General features: G+C 46.5%; 1 protein-coding gene and 1 pseudogene across 1 annotated transcript; both read right to left on the bottom strand.

Moving 5' to 3' along the window:
* Window positions 1–215: 215 nt before the first annotated feature.
* Window positions 216–1,139, bottom strand: LOC125424427 (F-actin-capping protein subunit alpha-2-like). The gene has a single exon (XM_048481652.1). It carries the CDS (start codon window positions 1,137–1,139, stop codon window positions 258–260), a length of 882 nt encoding a protein of 293 aa, XP_048337609.1. The 3' UTR covers window positions 216–257.
* Window positions 1,140–14,846: 13,707 nt separating this feature from the next.
* Window positions 14,847–27,349, bottom strand: LOC125424426 (annotated as a pseudogene).
* Between the last annotated feature and the right edge of the window lie 296 nt (window positions 27,350–27,645).

Raw genomic sequence — 27,645 nt, 5'->3', positions numbered from 1 at the left:
ATCTGCAGTGTGGGGTTGACACAGGCCTACCTTACAGGGCTCATTGTAAGGATTACCACAAGGTATGTGAAGTGCTTTGAACCCTTGAAAGAGTTATTCGGGGATGATCACAGTCCTCTTTCACTTTGTTTTTATTTCACAGCTCTCTTTCATTTCCTTTCTCCCTCCCCCTTTTACCTATTTATTTTGAGAGATTTTCCCCAACATCCCCTGTTTCTTGAGCAATTTTCTTTTTCCGTTCATACTGCCGTGCACTTTCACAGGATAGCCCGAGCTTCCACAATCTTCCCCGTCACAATCTTCTCCCAGTCGAGGGTGGTGTGAGTAACAGGCAGCTGCCTCCGAAAAGACTTCATGTGCGTGTTGTTCATTTTGCGATACTCTTCCATCAGCCCGTTCTGGACTTGGTTCTCCGCTTTCTCCACCAGCTTCGCAAAGTCTCGGGCCGTCTGAGCTTCGTCTGTGACTAGGAGGGTCTCCTCCACGTCCCGGGTGACGGACAGGTGGACATTACCATTCTCAAAGTAGTGCGCTTGAACCGTGATGGACCCGGTCACTTCTGTGGACGTGGAGGCGGGAGTTAAAGCAAAAGTCCATTCCGACTTCCACAGGCCATTCCAGAAGGCTGAGGCCTTGTGCCGGTGGCTTTCGATGCAAGCCACGAGGATCCTCCGGACCGCCGTGTCCTTAATGAACACACTGCAGGTCCCCTTAGGGTAGTGGTTATTGACATAGGCCTCCAGGGATTTGTAAAGCTCCCGCCTCCACAGTTCCCCTCCTTCGTCTTCCTCAGGGTGCGCCTGAAAGTCGGTCGGCTCCCTCTTCAGGTGGTCATACTTGAAGGAGACTTGGCCCTCTGGGTCCAGGAAGCGGTTCTCCTCGAGCTCATTGTGGCGGGTGAGCAGCACCTTGAAGTCTTCTGCTTCCATGGGGGTGAAGTGGTCCTTTGTGTGGATGGCACAAAACCCAGGAGCTTCTTCGTACATCATGCCGTCGTCCTTCACCAAGGCACGCAGGTCGCTGAAGGCCTCGCTAAACTCTCCAGGCGGGGCCTGCTTCAAGAGCCGGCTCACCACCTGGACCTTCTCTAGCCTGTCCAGTGGCGGAGTGTGTCCTGTGGAAGATGGTTCTGTCGACATGGCGAGCTTTCTTGAAACACCAGATGCAGCTGGCCTGAAGAGCAAAAGAACCATTGAAGGACATGAGAAGAACACGACCATACTTGGACATGGAGTGGAATCAACAAACTTTGACCAACAACGGAATCGTAGGCATTATGATGTCAGTTCCTGGGAAAACCTGAGCGAGGCAGCAGCTAGTTCCAGAAACCACCAGTTGTATCATAGAATTTTTGGCAATTCCTAGAGCTACCCACTTCTGAAATTGACAACACCACACCTGAGGTGATACTCACACTCATGTAACCACGAAATAGCGGGTTAAAACTAAATAAGCTTAAGAAAGCTCAAGCCGATACAGAATAAAATCAGAGAGAATTTTATTCGGCCAACAGCGGGCGAGACGGTATCAAGGGAGCCACACAAAATGGCAATGCGTCCTCACTTTTATAGTATAAAGACAGGTTACATCAAAATGGCAGGAAAAGAATACACTCCCAAATGCCCACATCATCAATCAATCATACAAAAAGGCGGAGGTTTTCCCTTTCCCCAAAACAAGCGGGGTTGCCTAAAATCCTTATTGGAAGATGTCAGCATTTCGTCCTTTGACGTTGTGTGAATTAGCCCTGTTTCCTTCTTATCTGTATTGTTCTTTGTTGCCCCTTTTCCTAGACATAAGAGCCTAAACATTTTCATGTTTCTTTTCTCCTGTCTCAGGAAAAGGGCAACTTCAAGGTATCTTTTTGGGGACAGTAAGACCTTGAAAACAGTTTAGTTTGCACATCTATATATATAAAAATCTAACGGTGTGTTTGTCCCTGATGGTCTCCCTCAGAAGCTGCTAGACCAGTGATGGCGAACCTTTTTGAGACCGAGTGCCCAAATTGCAACCCAAAACCCACTTATTTATCGCAAAGTGCCAACACGGCAATTTAACCTGAATACTGAGGTTTTAGTTTAGAAAAACAGTTGACTCCGAGGCATGCGTTACTCGGGAGTAAGCTTGGTGGTAGTTGGTGGCTTTGCTTTGAAGCAACTGTGCAACTCTTCCAACGGGTGAATCATGACCCTAGGAGGGTTTACTCAGAAGCAAGCCCCATTGCCAGCAACCGAGCTTACTCCCAGGTAAAGGATTACGCTTTAGTTCTTTGCATGAAAATCAGTGGGGTTTAACAGCACTTAACAGGGTTACGTACACTGCCTCCCCAAAACTATGTCTTAGGTTTAATGCTAATAATCGAGCCCAGCGGCCCAGGCCAGCCTAGATATGTGGGCGGGGGGGACTCTGTGTGTGCCCACAGAGAGGGCTCTGAGTGCCACCTCTGGCACCCATGCCATAGGTTCGCCACCACTGTGCTAGACAGATGGCCCCCAAATTTTCACATGACGTCCCTCCCTGTTGCTGCCAAAATGGCAGAAAAGAATACGCCCCAAAATGCACACATCATCAATCAATCATACAAAAAGGTGGAGATCTTTCCTTTCCCCGAAACAATTGGGGTTGTCCAAAATCCTTATTGGAAGATGTCAGCATTTTGTCCTTTGACGTTTGTGTGAACTAAAGCCCTGTTTCTTTCTTATCGGTATTGTTCTTGTGGCCCCTTTCCCCAGACAAAGAGCCTAAACAATTTCATGTTTCTTTCTCTTGTCTCAGGAAAAGGGCGGCTACAAGGCATCCTTCTTGGGACAGTAAGACCTCGAAAACAGTTTAGTTTGCACATTCCATATAATTGTGAACAAGGGGCATTCTTAAGAACATGAGAACATAAGAACGTAAGAACAAGCCAGCTGGATCAGACCAGAGTCCATCTAGTCCAGCTCTCTGCTACTCGCAGTGGCCCACCAGGTGCCTTTGGGAGCTCACGTGCAGGATGTGAAAGCAATGGCCTTCTGCGGCTGTTGCTCCCGAGCACCTGGACTGTTAAGGCAGTTGCTGGCAGGGGATGGTGGGAACTGTAGTCCATAACATCTGGAGAGCCACGAGTTTGACACCTGTGCTCTACGACATTCCTAATTTAGTAACTTCATGCTTCCCCTCAGCTCTTTGGTGACTTCATTTTCTTTAACTCTGTCCCAAATCAACAGCCCTGGGGTCTGGAAAAGGAGAAAAGGGGTCAGAGGGGTCGAATCCCCACTTGAAATTTGCACGAAGATCCAAACCTATTCATTGTAAAACCGTGTCCTCTTCATCGGAGTTTCTCCCTCCCCACCGCAGCGAGCACACAGCAAACACACCCTGCTGCAGAACTCTTAGCAATCCCCACTACCAGACGAGCTCGCTTCGCCAGTCTCCCCAATTGGCTGGCATGCCTTGATGGGGCGGGACCTTTTCCCACTGTGGAAGCATACATTGTAGGGGCGTGATCAAAAAAACCAACTCCAGGGCGGGAAACGAGTCAGGGTTTCAACCCTCATCCCTCCCCTCGGATCAACTCTGAGCCGTGTTAATGGGGTCTGTGCCACTTGCAACCAGGTCCTGCCGGAACGCAGATTAACAGGGAGAACGAGCACCAGAAACGGAATCAGCCACGCAAGCGATGGGAAGGTCGTCCCTCAAACCTGGTTAGTTTGTGTTCTGAAGCCTGGCTAAGACGGTAGTGGGGATTCGACCAGGATTTACCTGGCTGAAGTGTGTCTTTCCAGCTGTCAAATTCTATGTTTCCATAGCAACTGAAAGATACCTTGTCTGCAAGTCACACACTCAAGAGGCCATAACACAGATTAGCCATCATGAAAGTCAGGTCCGTTGCTCAATGGTTAACAACCCAAGCGAAAAACCTGTATAGCTTCTGGTATTAATATACCAATGTCTCTAATATCTAATGTACACACACGTGAACAATTATAAATAAGCTTTTATACTGCGTAAACATAAACAATATCTGCACAAGCTTATTACTGTGCGATAATTTACACAAAGAAACATAAACCAAATAGTTTCTCCAGGATAGAGACTCTGGGCTGTTTGGGTACCTTGTCATGCCATGATGAGATACGCAAGAAATATGGTATGTATAGTAAAATATAATTCAGACCTAAATATTTTCATCTCAGGTTTCTGTAAGCAATCAATTAAACTGTTTTGAAATAGAAATGGTTGTTTGTTGACACTTCTATTCAGTTAGCAGTGGTGGGATTCAAATAATTTAACAACCGGTTCCGGTGGTGGGATTCAAATAATTTAACAACTGGTTGTATACAAGCAACATTTTAACAACTGGTTTTGCTGAAGTGGTGTGAACCGGCTGAATCCCACCACTGTTATAAATCCAAACTACTCCTCCTCCTCCTCCTCCTCCTCCTCCTCCTCCTCCTCTTCTTCTTCTTCTTCTTCTTCTTCTTCTTCTTCTTCTTCTTCTTCTTCTTCTTCTTCTTCTTCTTCTTCTTCTTCTTCTTCTTCTTCTTCTTTATTTCTGGTTGAAAACAAACTAAGAGGCATCAGGGTTAAGTAACACAGTAAATGGCAGACAGCTTCAATCTAGATCCTAACCTTTATAACTCATCTATTTCTAGCTTCTCTAATTCCTCCCTGATGGCTATTGTGAGTGAGAATTGGGTTTCCCCAAACCTGAAAGAAGAGAGTCAGAGAAAGTTCTCGGCTGGCTGATGCAACGGAGCTGACTGGAACCGTGATAAACCAGACTCTTGGTAGTTGAACGTGCATGTTTTCATTTCCGGTACTATTCAGAAAGAAGTTGTGGGCGAGCAAGCAGGCTGATAGGGGGTGGGGCAGGTGGGCAGCAAGCAAGAGACCGGCGAGCGAGCAAGCAGGTGGCCAAATAGGAAGTGGGGCATAGCCCAGGGGAGAATGCGGCTGCCATGTGGGGGTTCAAGCGTGGACAAAAGGCAAGAAAAGTTGATCCCCTCATTGGGTGCCCATACCCCACCAAGTTTTCTAGCACCCATTGTACTTCTTAATTCAATGGACTTTACTGCTATTGTTTTAAAATGTTCTTTCTATGTGCCCATCCACCATAAATTGCTGAACCAATTACTGGCAAAAATTTCCGGCTCTGATGATGAATGCATTAGCTTTTTACTGACTGATGCCATCCTGCTGGTAACTTTTAAAGTGGACTCTTGCTTTCTTCTTAGCAATCGATATATGTAAGAAATCAGTAGCTATTAATTCTCGAGGAGGTAAATGTCAATGTTTTAATATTTATGGATTGCAGACTTGTTTTACGATCTTGTTTGCTTTCTTACATGTTTGTAGTCTGTTTGCATAAGTTGTTTGCAGTATTCATTGTGTAATCTGTTTGTTTAATGATGTTTTGGCCTATGGCTGCAAGAGTAAATAAATGGCTGACAATGCTTTTTCAGGTACAGACAGGTGTTTACAAGTTCTTTGCCATGGCTGGTCTCTGCATGGACAGAGAGAGTTCTGTGAGAACTGTGACAGGCCCAAGGTCACTCTGCAGGCTTCATGTGGAGGAGGAGGAGGAGAAGAAGAGTTGGATTTACATCCCCCCTTTCTCTCCTGTAGGAAACTCAAAGGGGCTTACAATCTCCTTTCCCTTCCCCCCTCACAACAAACACCCTGTGAGGTAGATGGGGCTGAGAGAGCTCTGGATAATTGTGACTAGCCCAAGGTCACCCAGATAAGCCTCCACAGCTCAAATGGCAGAGCGGGGAATCAAACTCGGTTCCTCCAGATTAGAGTACACCTGCTCTTAACCACAACACCACTGCGTAGTGGGGAGAATTGAATGCAGTTTGCTAGATTAGCACGCGGCCCTTCACCACTACAGCCACCTCTCTATATCAAATGCCAACCGCATTATAATGCAAAGACTGAAACAGGCACAACTTAAGGTGAGGTGCTGTAATTGATTTTGGGAACAAAGTCATTTTGGCTAATGACACGTTTTGAAATGAAGAGCAATTAGGAACAGAGAGAGAAAAGTGTTGCGGTGGGGAAATATGTCTTGGCCGGAAAACGGATTAATACCAGGGATCGCTCATTATTCTCAATCTGGATGAGATAGAGGAGATAATTATCTAAAGGAGGAGGCTAAAGTCCTTGAACCGATACATTTTTAATATGATCAGAGAAACTCGGGCGTCTCTTCAACGTTGCCATCCTTCCTTCCTTCCTTCCTTCCTTCCTTCCTTCCTTCCTTCCTTCCTTCCTTCCTTCCTTCCTTCCTTCCTTCCTTCCTTCCTTCCTTCCTTCCTTCCTTCCTTCCTTCCTTCCTTCCTTCCTTCCTTCCTTCCTTCCTTCTTGCAAAAATATCTGCCCTGTCTGCTTAGCCTAACATTCATCGCTTGTGTTTCAGTGACATTCACTTGCCTCTTTGGGGGACCACAATCGACTTGATGACTTCCTTCGATTCCCTGACAACATGTTTCCGAAGCGAGTTCCAATTGCTCTCAAGGCGAGGCTCTCACTGTACGTCTCCCAACTGGCTCTTCAGAAACAAGGCCGAGCAAACGTCTGGTTTCAAAAGAGCTCAGCCGCCAGTATGGAAAGAGAACCAACACGAAAACAAGATGAAATGAAGGTCTGATTGATAGAGGCACCAGGTGCAAAGTGAAGGGGAATGTGTGGTCCAATTAAGATTTTCCATTCGTTTCGACATTTGGCAGCTGAAGTTTTAGAGCAACATATATTTAAAAATCCTTGAGGTTAACTAGATTGACAAGCATAAGAACATAAGAACATAAGGACTAGCCTGCTGGATCAGACCAGAGTCCATCTAGTCCAGCACTCTGCTACTCGCAGCGGCCCACCAGGTGCCTTTGGGAGCTCACCTGCAGGAGGTGAAAGCAAGGGCCTTCTGCGGCTGTTGCTCCCGAGCACCTGGTCTGTTAAGGCATTTGCAATCTCAGATCAAGGAGGATCAAGATTGGGAGCCATAGATCGACTTCTCCTCCATCAATCTGTCCAAGCCCCTTTTAAAGCTATCCAGGTTAGTGGCCATCACCACCTCCTGTGGCAGCATATTCCAACAACACCAATCACACGTTGTGTAGAAGAAGTGTTTCCTTTTATTAGTCCTAATTCTTCCCCCCAGCATTTTCAATGAATGCCCCCTGGTTCTAGTATTGTGAGAAAGAGAGAAAAATTTCTCTCTGTCAACATTTTCTACCCCATGCTTAATTTTATAGACTTCAATCATATCCCCCCTCAGACGTCTCCTCTCCAAACTAAAGAGTCCCAAACGCTGCAGCCTCTCCTGATAAGGCGAAGGTGCTCCCAGTCCCTCAATCATCCTCCCTTCGCTGCCCTCTCTCTGCACCTTCTTTTCTATCTCTTCGATATCCTTTTTTTGAGGATGTGGCTGACTCAGAACTGAACCACAAGTACCTCCAAGTCGCGGTCACGCATCTTCACGGCTTCTTGGTATATAAGGGTATGCATGACTTAATCCTTGCAGTTTTATTATCAACTCTTTTCCTAATCGTCCCCAGCATAGAGTTTGCCTTTTTCACAGCTGCCATACGGGATGTTCTTTGCTAAGAAAGCACGTATTTCTTTTCTTTCCAAAGCTCGCTCTCCACCATCCCCCTGCAGCCTCGATCTTATTTCCTTTATTGCTGTTCTAATTATTTCCAACAACCTTCCTTTTTCAAATTCTGCTCCCCAGGGCCCTAAAAGATCCATTAGACTATCTCTCTCCCCCACCATCCCCCGAAGAAGAGGAAGGAGAAGAGGAAGAAGAAGGAGAGTTGGATTTATATTCCCCCTTTCTCTCCTGTAAGGAGGTTCAAAGGGGCTACAATCCCCTTTCCTCCCCCCCATAACAAACACCCAGTGAGGTGGGTGGGGCTAAGAGAGCTTCGAAGAACTGTGACTAGCCCAAGATCACCCAGCTGGCGTGTGTTGGAATGCACAAGCTAGTCTGGTTCACCAGATAAGCCTCCACAGTTCGAGTGGCAGAGCAAGGAATCAAACCCAGTTCTCCAGATTAGAGTACACCTGCTCTTAACCACTACACCACACTGGATCTCAAAAAGTCCCCTGACCTAGCCTCTAATTCATATTTCCAGATGAAACAAAGCCAACATAAGCATAGCTATGTTTTGAGATGGTGACTCAATGGCAGAAGATCTGATTTGCTCACAGAAGATCCCAATTTCAGTCCTTGGCATCTGTAATACTTACTTTCCTTTACTGACATTTTGATTCTACATAATAGACAAAAGTCTGAATAAAAGCAAATTCTATTAGAGTTGTATGCAAAACGCAAAGAACAGGGTAATTTCATAACATTTCGCCATCCACTTTCTGACTTTCACAATTTCTGCAAGGAAATTTACCCGCTGTGACAGTAATTTCTGGAACGTGACCATTCAGTAAAATGTGGAGCCTGCCATCCTTGTTCATGAAGTGCTTAGAACGGATTAGGGGAAGGAGAAAATTATGACGTGGTATTGCATGGAACTAGAAATCCAAGAATATGTTGAACTGTGTCAAGGAAATGTGTAGGACATATGCACGTTCTCTCCGGCAATGGAATCTTCTGGGCTCTCCCAGTTAGTACCTTTGAAATGAGGGCATTAAATCGAGCCGGTGTAACCTCTTGGTGTGGGTTCTGTGGGGCAGAACTTGGAATGAGTTTGCAACAACAATTAAAAAAAAACCAAAATGGTTTACTTTCTTAACATATAACATCAACATTTAACATCACATTTCAAGGTCCTGTTCAGGTTGCATTTTCAAGTCCTTATATTTACAGTCTACTGATACTGCCAAGTCCAATTCTTCTTTGCAAGGGGGTTGGCTCCTGAAGACTCCAAGGGCTTGATGAACAGGATTCAACATGATGAAGGTTTCCAGGAGAACTCTCACCCATTACAAACACAAAAAGAAGCCCTTAACAAGGTGTTAAGGGCTTATACCAATCAAGGTCCGAGTCTGGTAGCCTTGTCTCCTCCAACTACATGAGCTCTGCAGCCTTCTCTTGCTTTGGGTCTCCACCCCTTTCTGGGTCAACCCATTCTGAGCATGGGGGTTACACCGGCATAAAAGATCCATGGTGTGAAGGAACATCTGAGTTGCGGAAATGCTGAGCACCAGTAGTTAAAATAATCAGTCTGGAATTGATGGGGAAGGCCCGAGACCTTGGAGAATTGTAACTCATCAGAGTAGACGTTACTGACTTTGATAGACCAATGGTTTGAGTTAGTATGAGGCAGTTTCCTTTAGGCTTAGCAGCTGAGCATCTGCTTTGTGGTCCAAGATTTGTGGTACAATCCCAGCATCTCAAGTTAAAAAGGACTCACCCTGCAAGGGGTGGTATGGAAGAAGGAGGAGGAGGAAGAGGAAGAAGAAGAAGAGGAGGAGGAGGAGTAGTTTGGATTTATATCCCCCCTTTTCCTCTCCTTTAGGGAGACTTAAGGGGGCTTATGATCTCCTTTCCCTTCCCCCCTCACAACAAACACCCCATTAGGTGGGTGGGGCTGAGAGAGCTCCGCAGAACCGTGACTAGCCCGAGGTCACCCGGCTGGCATGTGTTGGAGTGCACAAGCTAATCTGGTTCACCAGATAAGCCTCCACAGCTCAAGTGGCAGAGTGAGGAATCAAACCCAGTTCTCCAGATTAGAGTGCACCTGCTTTTAACCACTACACCACGCTTTGATCAATAGACCAAACGTCTGATTTTGGATAACAACGTTCCATGTGTATTTATGTGCTTAGCAGGAAGCGTATTACTTTCTTCTATGATCCACTTTGGACTTATTTATTTATGCTATTTATAGGCCCCTTCTGCATAAACCTTCTAAAATGTTTCGAGGCAGGAAATAAAACGTTTCCTCCAGCGAGTTGCGTGCAGTTCTTACCGCCAAATGTTTTACTTCCAGCCTCGAAATGTTTTAAATGAATCCCCTTTTGAAACAATTCTCTGGCTGAAATGTTTTGAAAACGTCTTCAGTCGCTGGGCCATCTGCTTCCCATGCTTCTCTGCATCCATTTGACACCCAGCGCTGGAAAGAGGGGCTCCGGCGCTAGGCAGAGAATTTGCGCCGGTGGGGTTGGGGGGGGGGGAGCAGAGCTTGTTATTTCATTCATTCATTCATTCATTCATTCATTCATTCATTCATTTATTTATTTATTTATATACCGCCCTCCCCAAAAGCTCAGGGCGGTGTCCAACAGTGATAAAACAATTTAAAACATCATAGTATATAATTTACATAAAATAATACATAAAATACTAAAACTACAGATGGCTTCAACCCCTCCCTCCCCCCCTTTATGTACCCACGGGAGGCCAGATGTTCTTATGGCGGAGTTGACATCATCCCGGCTGGCCAAACGCCTGGCGGAACAGGTCCGTTTTGCAGGCCCTGCGGAAACTTTGTAAGTCCCGCAGGGCCCTGATCTCACCTTGAAGCCTGTTCCACCAGGTAGGGGCCAGAGCCGTAAAAGCCCTGGCTCTTGTAGAGGCCAGCCTGATCGCCTTGGGGTCAGGGATCACCAGTAGGTCCGCCTCCGACGAGCGGAGGGGCCTAGAAGGGCAGTAAAGGGAGAGACGGTCCCTCAGATAAGCAGGGCCAAGGCCACGAATGGCTTTGAAGGTCAATACCAAAACTTTAAACATGACCCGGTACTCAATTGGCAGCCAGTGCAGTTGGTTTAGGACCAGCGTAATCCGGTCCCTAGCTGTTGCCCCAGAGAGGAGCAATGGTGGCGAACCTATGGCACGGGTGCCAGAGGTGGCACTCAGAGCTCTCTCTGTGGGCACACGTACATTCTTGCTTAGCATTCTTGCTTAGGATTGCCTTCCTTGACTGCCTTTTTACTTCTATTCTGTGGTGGGGGGTTTATTGGGTTTTGAAGAGCAAAAGTTTTACATCCCTCTCCCCCCACAACCCTTACCCCGCCAGGCCCCCAGAGTGATAATAGTGTAATTATTTCAGGGAGATTATTAGCATTAAACCTAAGACCTAGTTTTGGGGAAGCAGTGTAGGTAACCCTGTTCAGTGCTGTTAAACCCCACTGATTTCCATGGGAAGAGCTAAAGCGCGATCCTTTACCTGGGAGTAAGCTCTGATGCTGGCAATGGGGCTTGCTTTTGAGTAAACCCTCCTAGGGTCGTGAGTCACCGGTTGGAAGAGTTGCATGGTTGCTTCAAAGCAAAGCCACCGACTACTACCAAGCTTACTCCTGAGTAACACACGGCTTGGAGCCACCTGTTTTTTTTCTAAACTAAAACCTCAGTATTCAGGTTAAATTACCATGTTGGCACTTTGCGATAAATAAGTGGGTTTTGGGTTGCAGCTTTGATCTCCTCCCCATGAGGGGGTGGTTGAGGACTTTAAAAAAGATAATTCATTATTATATCATTATGGTGCTATAACAATTACAGATTTATTTAAGAAGTCCTCCAGAAGCCGTTCTAGCCCACAGATTGGCAGCTGTAAGAAGACAGGGTGTGAACTAAAGCGCGATCCTTTACCTGGGAGTAAGCTCGGTTGCTGGCACTGGGACGTGCTTCTGAGTAAACCCATTCCAAGCGTTGCACGGTGGCTTCAAATCAAAACCACTGACTACCATGAAGCTTACTCCTGAGTAAAGCACACCTCAGAGCCAACTATTTTTTCTAAACTAAAACCTCAGTATTCAGGTTAAATCGCCGGGTTGGCACTTTGCGATAAATAAGTGGGTTTTGGGTTGCAATTTGGGCACTCGGCCTCGAAAAGGTTCGCCGTCACTGCTACGGAGCTTGACGTCTGATCACTATAGCAACCTTTTCTCCAAGGTGCTGCAAACCTAGTCACTTGCACTCCAGACAAGGAAAAGGTCATTCCTTCAGGAAAAGATGGGCATCGGTGAGCCTTTTTAAACAAGCCCCCTGCGGAGCCGACATGTGGAATGCGTTACTTCTAGGAGCGAAGGAACGAGCTGATCTGTCCCTTAGAACAAATCCTGGGAGGAAGCTGAACAAGAGAAGGTGCTCAAGAAGAAGAAGAAGAAGAAGAAGAAGAAGAAGAAGAAGAAGAAGAAGAAGAAGAAGAAGAAGAAGAAGAAGAAGAAGATGATGATGATGATGATGATGATGATGATGCTCAAGAAGAAGAAGTGTTGAATTTATATCCCCCCTTTCTCTCCTGCAAGGAGACTCAAAGGGGCTTACAAACTCCTTTCCCTCCCCCCTCACAACAAACACCCTGTGAGGTAGGTGGGGCTGAGAGAGCTCCAAGAAGCTGTCACTAGCCCAAGGTCACCCAGCTGGCGTGTGTGGGAGTGCACAGGCTAATCTGAATTCCCCAGATAAGCCTCCATAGATCAAGTGGCACAGTGGGGAATCAAACCCGGTTCCTCCAGATTAGAGTACACCTGCTCTTAACCATTACGCCAAATTTGAACCCCTGCTCTGCCATGGAAGTTCACTGGGTAACCCTGGTCCGGTCACACACTCTCAGCCTAACCTACCTGACAGAGTTATGACGGGGCTAAAATGGGGAAGGGAACTGCTGTAAGCCACTTGGGTCATTATCAGGGACGCAAGATGGGTAGAAATGAATGAACAAATAGATGGCTTTCATGCCACTGTACCACACTCTTTCTTACCAGAGATCCATCTTCCCATTTGTCAGCTGCAAGATAGTGTCTGGCTCTTGTATTTAGCTGGGGGGGGGGGGGGGGAGCTAGGATCCCCAGCAATCAGAAGCCATCTATGCTTTTAAAGTTAGTCATCACTGAAGAAAGCTCTTTAACTGCAAACTGTACAAGCTGCCATTTTGCTTGCAGGTGTAATGCATCATGGTGTTTGTAGTCTTGAAGCTGCTGGGCGAAGAACAAGGAGGATGACAGTGTCGTCATCATATATTTGGTCTTGGGTGGGAGGATTAAAAGGGGTTCAAAATTGTTTTCTTGGGACAGGGGGGTTCATTTTGGGAGTATTAGAAATTCTGCGAATAAAGAATGCACAGACCTATTCGCCTCTGAATGGTATAAATTACTCAAATCAAAAAATTTACTCTCTAGGTTTACTATTTGAAGACCTTTGTATGTTGTCACCCAGAGAGATATTCCAGATCTTAAAAAACAAACTTTTATAACAGGAACACCATATCTTACTGGGGCAAGCAAATAAATCATGCTAACCCTTTTCCGTCAGAATAGTACCTGAACAGGGGCATATAGCTGAATATCTCAAATTATTAACTGAACCCCAACAGAGATGGATTATTACAAGATTATTAATGCAATACTTTCCCATCTGCCATTACGAAAGGTCGCTATTTATCTATCCCTCTCCAGGATCGGGTTTGTCCACACTGTAAAAACCAAGCAGAGACTCTTGCTCATGTTATCCTCGACTGTCCGAGATACGTGTGTAAAGTTGCTGCTTAACCTTGGAAGGGTCTCTTCTGACTAGGTTGGCGGGACGCCCAGAGCGGGGAGTGTTTCTATTATCTGTATCTACTGTTTCTTTCGCCTGTCTGTGTGAAACTGTTTCAAGGAGGTTTTCGGATGGGAACTAAGGGTGTTTATCTAACTTTGGCGGGAACTGGTGGGGAGCCCGTAAAAGAGGCTGTTCAAATGTTGGGGGGCCAGTTCCCACATTGCTTGTGATCGACTTAGAATGCCAGCTCAATAAAGAACTTGAAAAGTTACTTTTGGCCTGGACTTTACTGGTTCCTTACAACGTGGGTATTAGGAATTTCTCTCCTGGCCCTAGACAAATCTGAAAGAGACTCTGACAATTCTGTTGTGGGGTTTCTGTTAAACCATACAGACATCATCCTCTTGGGAAAAGTAGTAACAATTCTTTTACAAGTGACAGAACTTTCTAAGTAACCTCTAATGCTAGATACAGTTTCTCTGTGTTTTGATGATATTCTTGCTTTGTAAATCACAAATGTCGGGTAACGTTCTAGAGCTTATTTTATATGCCTAATAAAGGTTGTTGTTGTTGTTGTTGAATAAAGAATGCACAAAAATTGGACCAGGCGCCTCCATTACGAAACCATTCTCTTGTTCCCGTCCGCAGCCCTGAACAGAATAAACCATTGACTCGGAGCCACAAAAAAAGCCACGCTGAACAGTCCTTTGGGAGAAATCCAACTGTGTCCCTGCGGGGTCTCTAATTTGAACTAATGATTGCGGGGCCGAGGGGGTGGGGCGGCGGCGCAAGAATGATTGCCAATTTACAGAGAACGTTTGCCAGTCACCAAGTGTGTGAAGCCCATTTTAAAAGTCACCATTAGAGGATCGTCCAAAGGGAAAGAGATTTTCTGTGCACTTGGTCCATTTCTGAGCAACGGTCGTGGCTTTCGGTTTTGAGAATTGTTTGGAGTGTGCCGGTGCATTTGTCCGTAGCAGGGTGCTTTTTGACAGGAAGAGCACCTGGAAGAAGAAGAAGAAGAAGAAGAAGAAGAAGAAGAAGAAGAAGAAGAAGAAGAAGAAGAAGAAGAAGAAGAAGAAGAAGAAGAAGAAGAAGAAGAAGAAGAAGAAGAAGAAGAAGAGGAGGAGGAGGAGGAGGAGGAGGAGGAGGAGGAGGAGGAGTTTGGATTTATATCCCCCTTTTCTCTCCTGTAGGAGACTCAAAGGGGCTTACAATCTCCTTTCCCCCTCACAACAAACACCCTGTGAGGTAAGTGGGGTTGAGAGAGCTCCAAAGAACTGTGACTAGCCCAAGTTCACCCAGCTGGCGTGTGCGGGAGTGCACAGGCTAATCTGAATTCCCCAGAGAAGCCTCCACAGCTCAAGTGGCAGAACGGGGAATCAAACCCAGTTCCTCCAGATTACAATGCACCTGCTCTTAACCACTACACCACTGCTGCTCTAGAAGCCAAGAAGACATACTGAGCAGGTACCTTAGGAATGGTAAGCAGCGCATCAGCAAAAGCCAGAAACCCCAAGTTGGGCCTTTCCTTTGATACTGGGCTCATGTTTCGCAAGGGCATCGGCTATGGCTACCTCGACTGCTCCAGCACCTGGAAATACGCAGCCATCTTCAACTGCAGGTCTGGCAGCAGGAAGCCCACCTCTGACTGCATCCTCGATTTGCATCAGTGTGTGCTGATTGGGTCCCCGGATCAACAGAGTCACAGATTGAGGGTTGTCCCATTTTTCAATGAAGGTGAACTTCTCTTCACCCAGTGTCAGTGGCGTAGCGCCCAGGGGACAGGGGATGCACGACGCACTGGGTGCATCGCCCTTGTGGGGCATGGCGGGGACGTGGCAGGGCATTATGGGGGCATTGCGGGATGGGGCAGATGGGGGTGCAGCAGGGGCGCAGGGCGTGAACGTACACCAGGCTCAGTTCCCTCTCGTTCCGCCTCTGCCCAGTGTGTATCCATAGACGAGGCCTGCATGTTCCAGGCAGTCAAGTGAAATGTCATCTACTGAAATCATAGCAACACCGCCACAAGCACAGAGCTATAATCCCTACTTTTGCAAGAGCGCCCAAGGAAAAAGGGTCAATTCCCTTTTGGTTGATCACAACACAGCCTTTATTAGAGTCTTTGCAGATGCTTCTTTTCAAGTCGATCTTTTCTTTACCATCTCTTCAATTAACTTCCTTTCTGCTTTCACTAGGTTCTCCCTTTCTTCCACACTCTTATAAAAGAATCCAGAGTTGGCTTCTGTTTTCTCATACTCCAATGAGACGCTGCAAGGGAAGATGGAAGCATCCTGTTTTGAAAAGCGGAGGGGAGGGGGCCACAGGAATCTCAGAAGAAGCGTTTGGATGTATGCCCTGCCTTTCTCTCCTATAAGGAGCCTCTAAGCAGCTTCCATTTCATCTCTTCGCAACAGTCACCTTGTGAGGTAGGTGGGGTTGAGAGAGTTCTGAGAGAACTGTGACTGGCCCGAGGTCACCCAATGTCAAGACCGCCTTGACCAGGCAATGAAGACACTTGAAGGAGCACAAAGGTTTCTTTATTGCCGGCAGAAGACAGATCAGGAACAGTTGCAAGACAATGTATTGTCAAAGGCTTTCACGGCCGGAATCACTGGGGTGCTGTGTGGCTTTCCGGCCAGGCTGGTCAGCGAAAGTTCTAGCAGCATTCTCTCTCCTGATCGCTTCCGCCGCATCTGTGGCTGGGCATCTTTCTCAGGAGGATTCTGATAGTAGGAATGGAATGAAGCAACAGATCTTTGTGTGTCTCGCGATCTCCAGGCTTACTCTCTATTCAGATGGCCTTTCCCACCTTTTGACTCTCACAGTATATATATATTCCACTCTGCTTTCCATTCCTACCATCAGATCCTCTGAAGATGCCAGCCACAGATGCAGGCTTAAACGCCGCAGGAGAGAATGCTGCTAGAACACGGCCATGCAGCCTGGAAACCAGACAGCACCCCAGTTGCAAGACAGTTCTGCCAATTTAGCAGAGCGGTTACCCATATAAGCATTTATCCCCTCCCTCCCATCCAAGCAAGGAAGCAAAGAAGCTGTTTTGAGAATGTGGCCTTCAAGAGGCCAGCGCCAGGGAACAACTGATAACACACCTGGTTGTTGGCAGGCTGCAAGCTAGCAAACACAAGAATTCGAACAAAGCAGAAACCCACAGAAATCAGGCCTGACACTCGCCAGGCTTCATGTGTAGGAGTGAGGAAAGCAATCCAGTTCTCAGATTGTAGTCCCCCGGTCTTAACCGCTACACCACCCTGGCTCCCTAAGGAATTGCAGCAACAGTAATTTGCTAGCAGTCATTTTTTTCTCTTTTTAATGCCAATAAAGGCATTTATTCATTCATTCAATTTGCTAGCAACATGCGGTCTTATTGGATATCGATAGACTCAGGAGAAAGAAGAAGAAGAAGAAGAAGAAGAAGAAGAAGAAGAAGAAGAAGAAGAAGAAGAAGAAGAAGAAGAAGAAGAAGAAGAAGAAGAAGAAGAAGAAGAAGAAGAAGAAGAAGAAGAAGAAGAAGAAGAAGAAGAAGAAGAAGAAGAAGAGGAGTTTGGATTTATATCCCCCCTTTCTCTCCTGTAGGAGACTCAAAGGGGCTTACAATCTCCTTGCCCTTCCCCCCTCACAACAAACACCCTGTGAGGTAGGTGGGCTGGAGAGAGCTTTGAGAAGGCATCAGCCCATGCCCACCCAGCATGGCGCAGGAGTGCACAGGCTAAATCTGAATTCCCCAGATAAGCTCTCCACAGGCTCCAGGGCGGCATGTAGCTGGGAATCAAACCCGGTTCCTCCAGATTAGATAAACGAAGCTCTTAACCTCTCCTACGCTTCACTGCTGCTCCTTGTTTGCAGTCCCTTGTTTCTGCATTGTGTGCTGTGTGCTGGGGAAGTCACTGCCAACTTTCACGATGACCCTGTGAATGAATGATGTCCCATCAGGCTTTGCAAGCTGAAGGCCATGCAGTGGTAAGTCACGCCCATTGCCAGTGGCAGGGTGCAAACGCCCTGGACACAGTGGTGGGATTCAAATAATTCTAACAACTGGTTGTTTCTTACAAGCATCATTTTTTAACAACCGTTCTGCCAAATTGGTGCGAACTCCGCTTGAATCCCCGCCACTGCCTGGATGGAGAGCCATGGTAGAGAGTGCAGGCCGGGCTTTCATGAAGGGGGTACATGGTAGGGGCATCTCCGGAGGCATTCCGGGCAGGTGGCACCGCGAGTAGGGCACAGGGCACGCCTGCTCTCCCAGGGATCTTAAGTTGAGAATTATTCAGCAAAAGTATGTTCATGCGGTTACTGGACACCACCAACAAACATGGTAAGTCAGTGGTTAAGAGCCGACGGACTCCCCTGTTTAAAAGCCAGCTGGATGGTGTTGTAAGCTTAAATCTCAGCATTTTCCTGCTGAGGGGCCTTGGTGAAACATCTTTGGGGAGGAAACGTTGCTTTGGCCCTAAGATGAACAGCTGCCAATCAGAGGAGAGGTAGATACTAAGCTTGGCGGAAACCAATGGTCTGATTCAGCAGCTTCAGATGGTTACCCAGGCTCTGAGCTGGATAATTTTGGGGTTCTTCCCATCCCTCCCCACCTGAATTCCCCAAATTCCCCAAAATCCATTTCTCTTGAAATTAAGCACAGCCAACTGCGCTTGAGATTTGAAACTGGCATTCCTCTGAAGCCGTGCCATCGCATCCTAAGAACGCTTTCCCACTGAAAGAATAGATCGGAGTAGACCTGTTCAGAACTGCTCTTCTAATCCTGTGTTGTAGAGGTGGTGAAGCAATTCTACCCTCTTTGAGTCCCATGCACTAGTAAGATCCGCGTGCGCGTACAGCTGCGCGCTGAAAAAATCAACAGGGAGTTTGCAAGGGCAAAGTGTCTCTTCTGGAAACGCCGCCTTTGAAATGTCTCCCTCGGAGATTCTTCGCCTTTCAAGTCCAGCAAGCTTCTAGCACGGTGCCAATGAGGGATTCATGTTCAAAACCTTTGGCTACTCATTCCTCATTTCTGTGACCATTTCAACCTCCAGAAAATCATCTTCTTTGCTTGCTCTGAAAGACCTCCGGGTGGGACGGTCAGCTAATAAATAGCCTTTTGTATAAAAGCTTTATTAATGTAATGCTGTATTTATAAATAAAGCGGAGACAGTTGGTCTCGCTGGCACAGTTGGTCTCGCTGGCAATCGACAGAGCAAAAGCAGTCATAATAGAGCAAAAAAAGCAGTCATAATAAAAAAAGGAAATAGTTTGTCCCTTTCCGTTTGGTCCTTAGCAACTCTCCCAAAATCTTTTTGGTAGATTATTTTTTTGTAGGATTGCATCCACTTGGTGAGGGAGTCTCCGCTTTGCATCTCTTTGTGGCTAAGCAACAGTGGTGGCGGTAACCTATGGTAAGTGGTGCCAGAGGTGGTAACTCAGAGCCCTCTCTGTGGGCATCGGTAAAACAGAGTGCTCCCCCACAATACACACAATATCTAGGGCTAACCTGGGCCTCTCTTGGGCTCCTACTATTGGCATTAAAACCTAAGACCCTAGTTTTGTGGAAGCAGTGTAGGTAACCCTGTTAAGCTGTTAAACCCCACTGATTTTCATGCGGAAGAATCCAAAGCACGATCCTTTACCCTGGAGAGTAAGCTATGATGCTGGCAATGGGGCTTGCTTTTGAGTGTAAACCCCTCCTAGGGTCAGCTATGAGTCACCTTCGTTGAAGAGTTGCATGGTTGCTTCAAAGCAAAGCCACCGCACTACCACCAAGCTTACTCCTGAGTAACACACGCTTTGAGCCACTCTGTTTTTTTCTAAACTAAAACCTCAGTATTCAGCGTTAAATTGCCGTGTTGGCACTTCTATGCGATAAATAAGTGGTTTTGGGTTGCAGCTTTGATCTCCTCCTCCCATGTAGGGGTATGGTTGAGGACTTTAAAAGACAATTCATTATTATATCATTATGGTGCTATAACAATTACAGATTTATTTAAGAAGTCCTCCAGAAGCGCCGTTTCTAGCCCACAGATTGGCAGCTGCAAGAAGACAGGGTCCGAAAGTAAACGGCATGGATAGGGGTGGAAACTTTGAACACATGCGCTCTTTTCATCCAGTCAGCGCACAAACACGTATGGAGCACTGTTTCAGTAAAACCTTCACTGCCACGAGATAGCAGTGCCAAGGGAAATTACTGGAGATTACAATTCTGCATATTGGAGCAAAGGCTCCATGGGCATGTGGTTGAAATGCTCTCACCGTAACTGGGTAAAAGATAGTCCAAGGCAGCGACTGGCCTGCTAAAAGAAGCGACCTCCATATGGACTACAGCGGGCGGGCTCAGTGGCAGGGGTCCTTCCCTGAGCCCTGTTCCCCAGCCTCTGTTTATTTTGCCCTGAGCACCATTTGACCCTCTCCCACGCCTTCGTGCTCCAGGGGATCTGATTTCTGTAGGGAGCAGCACTGGCGTAGGAGGTTAAGAGCGGGTGCACTCTGATCTGGAGTGGAACCTGGCTTTGATTCTCCCAGCTCTGTCCGCTCTCTGAGCTGTGGAGGCTTTATCTGGGGAATTCAGAGTAAAGCCTGTGCATTCCCAACTACACGCCAGCTGGGTGACCTTGGCTAGTCACAGCTTCGGAGTTTCCTCTCAGTCCCCACCCACCTCACAGGGTAGGTGTTTGCTTGTGAGGGGGGAAGGGCAAGGGAGATTGTCAGCCCCTTTGAGTCTCCTGCAGGAGAGAAAGGGGGATATAAATCCAACCTCCTCCTCCTCCTCCTCCTCCTCCTCCTCCTCCTTCTTCTCTTCTTCTTCTTTCTTCTTCTCTCTTCTTCTTCTTCTTCTTCTTGTTCTGGAGATGAACTGGAATTTGCAGTGGGATCCCTGTGCCCACTTTGAGGCTGGCATCCCAATGATTACAAATGTTTAGGGGTCGAATCCAGGGGCATGCAATTCTATGCGCGACTCTTTGTTTGATCTCTCTCTAGTGATTCTTAAACCTCAATTTTTAGGCTGCAATGTTGACATCCAATTTAAATCAGAACCATACCTGTCCAGATCTGATCTGAGTCAGGCTGTACATTCGTTTGCTGGAGAGCTCTTGACCATGGACATAAAAGTTAGGATATTCCTTGGGTTGCCCTTCGGCCAGTCTCCTTCACCTGTGGCAGTGAGTTCCACATTTGAAGAAGAAGCCGCCATTCTGTTCATGTTCGCTTGCTGGAAACATTTTGATGCCAGTGTCTTGTCGAAGGCTTTCACGGCTGGATTCAACTGGTTGTTGTGGGTCTTCCGGCCATGCGCATTGTGGTCTGGTCTTTTTTGATGCCACTTTTCTACCCAAACGGAGTCCCCAAGGTGGGACCCTGTTGTCTATCTTGGATCTACCACAGCTCCATTTCAGAGGGTGATTCAGGCCCCTTCCACACACGCAAAATAACGCGTTTTCAAACCACTTCCACAACTGTTTGCAAGTGGCGTTTGCTATTCCGCACAGCATCAAAGAGCTGAAAGCAGTTTGAAAGTGTACTATTCTTGCATAAAAGCGGAATGAGCCCTAGAGTTCTAATCCTGGTGAGCACAAAAAAACTCTCTCCCACAACGCTCAAAAAAAAATTTGAGGAAGCTCTCACCTCCCTCCCTCCCCTTAGCTTCGCCCTGGAAGACTAAAATGCACTATTTTCTTCATGGGGACGTGTGGGCTCTGACTCCTTACGGATTGGTTTTGCTCCTCTGTCTTCTCCCCCCCCCCAAAAAAAACTAAAAACAGAGCACAACAGATGTTGAACACTGGGGCCCAAATCTCCGAAGCCTGAGCGACAGAGATGGGAAAGCACAAGGGAAGGAAAATATTCTTCTTCTCAAAGTGGTCGGCATTAGAGCCGCTACCTGGGGAAACAGTGGGAAGTTGACAAAAAGCGAAAAGCGGTGCCACTATTTATTTCAGGGAAAACCGGAGCAACGGAGAAGAAGAATACCCTGGGAGGGGAGAGAGATAGATGGTAAAGGTTGCAGAGGAAACCGAAGCGGCAAAAGGATCTTCCAGCTGTCATGGATAGTAGCTTTCTAGTGGGAAAGAGAAGAAGAAGAGGAGTTTGGATCATATATCCGGCCTTTGCTCGAATTCGCCTTGCAGGAGACTCAAAGGGGCTTACAATCTCCTTGACCCAGTTCCCCCTGGGCCAACAAAATAATACCCTGTGAGGTAGGTGAGGCTGAGAGAGCTCCGAGAAGCTGTGACTAGCCCAAGGTCACCCAGCTGGCGTGTGTGGGAGTGCACAGGCTAATCTGAGGCTAATCTGAATTCCCCAGATAAGCCTCCACAGCTCAGGCGGCAGAGCGGGGAATCAAACTTGGTTCCTCCAGATTAGATACACGAGCTCTTAACCCTCTCTATTTCACTGTTGCCTGCAAGAGTGCTGGTCTCCAACCTTTATGCCTCAAAGTCCGCTTATAAGTGTTGACTCCTTGTGTGGATGTGGTGATTTTTCGGGGAAAGGCTGCTCCTTTACCCCTTCTGCAAAATGTCAATTCGCACCTTCGCCTGGTACAGAAGCGTGTGGGACTCCTAGAACTGGATTTGATTCCCCCACGCCTTCCATGTGAGCAGCTGGACTCCTCATCTAGAGAGAACTCAGATTCGTCTTCCCACTCCTACATTCCCTGCTGGGTGTCTCCTTAGCTATTCACAGTCTCTCCAAACTCTCTCTCAGCCTCCCACCTGCCTCGCAAGGTGCCCTGTTGTGGGAAAGGAAGGAGCTCTTCGGTAAGCCACTGTGAGATCTTCCCTACAGCAGAGAAGGGGAGGTATAACGTCCAAACTCTTCTCTTCCTCCTTGTGTGGACCTTTTCGGCAAGTAATCTCTAGCCTTCCAAGAGGAAAAAAAAAGGAAAATCTGGACACACATGTCAATGTAGTTTAACTCCTGGTTACTTCCTCTTTCTCCCTTCCTCACCTTCCTGGACTTGCTCCCCACTGTTCCAGACCAGGGGAGGCAAGTCTCTATGGCTCCTCCAGATAGCTCACCATGGACTGGCATACTCTCCACTTCAGTCCCCTTCTGCCAGCATGGCTAAGTGGCAGGGCTGATGGGAATTGTAGTTCATGAACATCTGGGGGGGCATAGTTTGAAGACCCCTGGTCTAGACCAGGAGTCTACAACATGGTGCCCCTGGGTGCCACAGCACACACTAACACTTTTCCTGGTACCCACTAAATCCCCTTAGAAGAAGAAGAGTTTGGATTTACACCCCACCTTTCTCACCTGTACGGAGACCTCCGGGAGGCTTGACAAGCTCTTTTCCCCTTCCCTCTGTCCACAAACAGACACCTTGGTGAGGTAGTAGGTGGGGCTGAGAGAATTCTGGAGAGGACTGTGACTAGGCTCAAGGGTGGGCACTCCAGTGCAGGAATGGAGGAGTGCGGAAAACGATCTGGTTCTACAGATAAGCCTCTGCCACTCAGATGGAGGAGCGGGGAATCAAACCTGGTTCTCCAGTTTAGAATCCACCTGCTCTTAACCACTACGCCACGCTGGCTCTCTGAAGGGAGCAGGCCTGTTGGGGACTTTTGCCCTGCAGTGCTTCTGACTGGCTCTGTCTGTCTGTCTATCTGCCTGCCTGCCTGCCTAGTTAGGATGATACAGATAACTGTCTCGTCTGTCTAGTTCTTCACCTGAGTCCCTCCGGGGAGTGGCTGTGTATATAAACCTAAATAATAATAATAATAATAATAATAATAATAATAATAATAATAATAATAAGAAGAAGAAGAAGAAGAAGAAGAAGAAGAAGAAGAAGAAGAAGAAGAAGAAGAAGAAGAAGAAGAAGAAGAAGAAGAAGAAGAAGAAGAAGAAGAAGAAGAAGAAGAAGAAGAAGAAGAAGAAGAAGAAGAAGAAGAAGAAGAAGAAGAAGAAGAAGAAGAAGAAGAAGAAATATTCTGGGACTTTAGAATACAGACAGACAGACACCTGGCACACAACACCCCAGACATAACAGTGATAGAGAAAAAACATGTTTGGATCATAGATGTTGCTGTGCCAGTTGACAGCAGGGTAGAGGACAAAGAGCTGGAAAAGATCACAAAAGACAAGGACCTACAAATTGAAGTTGAAACGGACATTGTAAAAAAAAGAACAACAGTAATCCCACTAGTAGCCTGTCGTGACGTGCTCTAGGAGGAACTCCCAAGAAATCTTGAAAAAACATCTGGAAAGCTTCTAAACTTGACAGAACATCAGTCTACATGCTGCAGAAAGCAGCACTTCTAGGAACTGCACATATTCTACTTAAATACCTCTTAATATCCTAGGTCCTTTGGGAAGGCTGACTCCGATATCTCAGAGATGAATTCCAGACACTTGTGCTGTGTTGTTATGTGTATACACAATAATACATAATCATCAATCATCATCATCATCATCAATACTATCATCACTTCATCATCATCATCATCATCATCATCTCTGACATTGAAAAATTTCTCAGTCAGCTTTGGTAGTTGTTTTGTTTCCAGTTGCTCTGCAAGGCCCATGCCCTGGTTGCCTGTCCAGCTAAATGGGTCCCGGTTCCTGTAGCCCAACTTTGTCGACGGATGCCCAGGTTCGACTCAGCAATCTCACTGGTCCTTATTATTATCCCTGGGCGTACGACCATTTAGTCGAGCCGGTGTATAGACCCCCTTCTTTGAGTTTGTTTCACCATATTTTAATGGGTTGGGTGCACTTAGTCCTTTCTCCTCAATTGGAGCATCTTCACTCTGGCATGGTTGAACCTGTCGGTAGTTTGCACTCACCAACCAGTTAGCGCAGCCTCTCAACATCACAGAAGCAGTTAAGCCCCCGGGCCAACGACAAGGCGGCACCCGTGGGGTAGTTGATGTTGTGGATAGTTGATGTTGGATAGTTGAAGTGTGGATAGTTGATGTTGCAATTCCTGGTGACAGCAGGATTGATGAGAAGCAACTGGAAAAACTTCTTACACGATAATGAGGATTTAAGGATTGAACTACAAAGACTCTGGCACAAATCAGTGCAGGTGGTCCCAGTGGTGATCGGCATCGCGCAGTGCCTAAAGATCTTGAACGGCACTTAAAACAATTGGCGCTGACAAAATCACCATATGTCAGCTGCAAAAGGCCAACCCTACATTTCGCTCTGCACGCATTATTCGGTCGATACATCACACAGTCCTAGATGCTTGGGAAGTGTCCGACGGGTGATGTAATACAAAATCCAGCATATTGATCTTGTTTGCTGTGTATAACTGTTTTATAATAATAATAATAATAATAATAATAATAATAATAATAATAATAATAATTATAATAATAATAATAGTTCAGGGTCTGCAACCCAAGGGTTATCCAGATGGTCTAGTTAGTACTTTTGGTACTTGTACAAACTAACCAAACTATAATTTCCAAGATCTTTGGGGCAAACCATGAACATAAAGCCAGCACAAATGTGATTTTCATTTCCTTTGCTAAGAGAAGTGATAGGATAAATTCTAGTGAAACTGAACTTCCCCAGAAAAGTCCACTAAAGAATTGCATTCTGGTAAAATGGTGGAGTGGGAACCCATCCAGAGTCTATCAAGAACAGTCTTTGCATGGGCTACAGTTTGTTTTGGCTGACTTCAGCAAGTTCTAAGAACAATAATCTCTACACAGAGCTTTGAAATGGTTTGAGTATAACATTTAAACCATACTCAATTCCACCCATCCCGCCCCCACAATTAAATATTTAAGTGTCTGTTCTCATCAGGCAAAGTTAAAGTGGGGCTCTATTAAACTTGTTAGTTACTAAAATTAGCCAACCTTGCACTTGCCGTACACACAATAAGCACTCTCTGGTTCACCTAATACTATCAGATACCCAGAGTAATTCATGGTTCTCACTGATAGAGAGGAAGATCAAATCAATTGGTATACCCCTTGACTCCCTTTTACCTTTAACTTGTTCAGTATCGCATAAATTATTAAAACAAAAATTGTTGGTGAGAGAATGGAACTATTTAACTCTGGCAGCGAGGAAAACTTGTTCACCTTACATCTCTCTCAACTCCTTACAACATAACAGAATGGCCTCCTATCTGCATCATCTGACCAATCCAGATCAGAGAAGAGTTTTTTCACTCAGCCTCAATGTTTTCCCTTCTGCCATGCCACGGTAGATATAACAATCTAGAAATGTGCAAAAGGTGTGTTCATGTGATGCAAATCAATTAGAAACATTAACTCACCAATTATTCTGTTGTCCTAAATTCAGCAAGTATGAGAGTCAACACTCCAGGTTGCTTTCATGATACCTAGCTGCCGGATGAACTAAGCAGACCATTGTTCTTATTAAATAATTGATGCTTCATTCTGTAAAATGGCTGCAAACTTTCTGCTGGAAATGTCCCATAAGCAACAGTATGTATGAATCAACTTCATTTCTTATATGCTGCAAGTGTAACGCTTTATGTTCAGGAATGGGTTGACGCAGAAAGGGATGGAGACTCAAAGCAGCAGGAGGCTCCAAAACTGGGGAAGTTGGAGGAAGCAAGGCTACCAGGCTGGGACCTTGATTTAATTCTTTATAAGCTCTTAACACCTTGTTTAAGGTAACTGCAAAGTTGTTGGGAACTAGTGGAAGGGAGTTGTTTATTTTGCTCTTTTGTAAATGTTAGAATTCTATTGTTTCAGGGCTTGCTATGTATGTAATTGATGGAGTTCTTGGGGACCTTTCATCATCTTGGATCCCATTCACCAAGCCTCTGAAGTCTCTATAAGCCAAATCCACCAGCAGGAAGAATTGGACTTGGCAATTATCAGTAGATTGTCAAGATAAGGACTTGAAATGCAACCTAGAAGGACTGTAAATTGTTAAAAGTTAAATGTTAATGTTAAAAGTGTTATTTGTTAAGAAAGCAAAACCATTTTGTTTTAAAATTTAGTTCTTGCAACTCCTTCCAAGTTCTGCCCCACAGAACCCACAGATTAGAGGTTACACAAGCTTTGCATTGTGATGCGATTAGATGTGATTTTATACTGCTTATGCCAAATAAAGGCTAAATGAAAAAAAATCAGCCAACGGCAAGCCACCTCTGAACATTATGCACGGCGGGCACTTTGAAGTCTGTGCCGCCCGGGTTTTGGCCATGGAGACTTCTTTGCCAACTGGACAGTCCCTCTGCTGCTCAGCGGTGGAGAAAGAACAGGAGTTGACATCAAAGAGGGCTTTAATGCCCACGAAGAATGGGTTGCCCCTGCAACTTGACGGCCTGATGGATTCACTCTGAGCCAGAAAGCTGAAATTCACAGTGCCAGCAGGCGCCTAATCTTAGGTGCCAGCAGTGAGACAACAGCTGCCCCTCTGTCTCCCTCTGCAAAATGACTTTCCTACAACTCTGATTTGTTAGACGGTAAGAAATGAAGATGTCAGGGCTGAGATCAGCAGCGGCAGCCAGGAGGGATGCGTCCCAGGCATGCCAGCAGCCAAATTGCCGGGCAAAGGGTGTGAACTCTCCGCCGGTGGACAGTCTTTGTTCTCCTGGCAGGCTGTGAGAAATTTACAACCGCCCCAGCAACCAGAGATAATTCAGAGACACACTGGCCCCAGCGAAGGGCCTGGGGTAGCAATGGAAGGACACAAAGGTCTCAGACAACTGTGTTGTCATCCAAATGTGCATTTCAAGGCCAAGAGTCTCTTCCTTTCCAAAAGAAACTGGGTGTTTTAAAGCTCCCCCCTGGGGCATTTCTAAAACAAGAAACACAGGGGCCTTTCCCCACTTAGCTCTTTTGGTTGCCAAAGGGCTTTACACCTTATGCTTGTTGCACTCCGCAGCTTTTGAGCACGGAGAAATTGTTCCCCACTTCATTTTACTACCCGCAAATAAAGCGGGTCAGAATTGCAGCATTCCCCAAGAGCACGCGAGCCTTGCTGCGCCATCGCGCCAGCAGAGGGAGGGTCTCTATTTTGATTGGCTGGCACGCGGTATATCGGCCATCGACACGCCGCAATCGCGAGCCAGCGGAGGCGGTCTCTATTTTGATTGGCTGGCACGTACATGTGTACACATCATCGACACGCGTACTTCTGTGAACACATCATCAAAACGCTTCATTTTCCACCTATGTTCCCCGCAACCCAGTTTCACTTTAAAAGCCAAGCCTCAGCCCAGCTGCAATTCTGCCGTGGAATGGCTGGTGCAAAGCTGTGGAGCTCGAGCATTAAAAGCAATGTTG

The sequence above is a fragment of the Sphaerodactylus townsendi genome, linkage group LG17, assembly GCF_021028975.2.
Source record: "Sphaerodactylus townsendi isolate TG3544 linkage group LG17, MPM_Stown_v2.3, whole genome shotgun sequence".
Taxonomy (NCBI): domain Eukaryota; kingdom Metazoa; phylum Chordata; class Lepidosauria; order Squamata; family Sphaerodactylidae; genus Sphaerodactylus; species Sphaerodactylus townsendi.
Note: the sequence above shows the minus strand (reverse complement) of the source record. Positions and strands in the feature narration are given on the sequence as shown.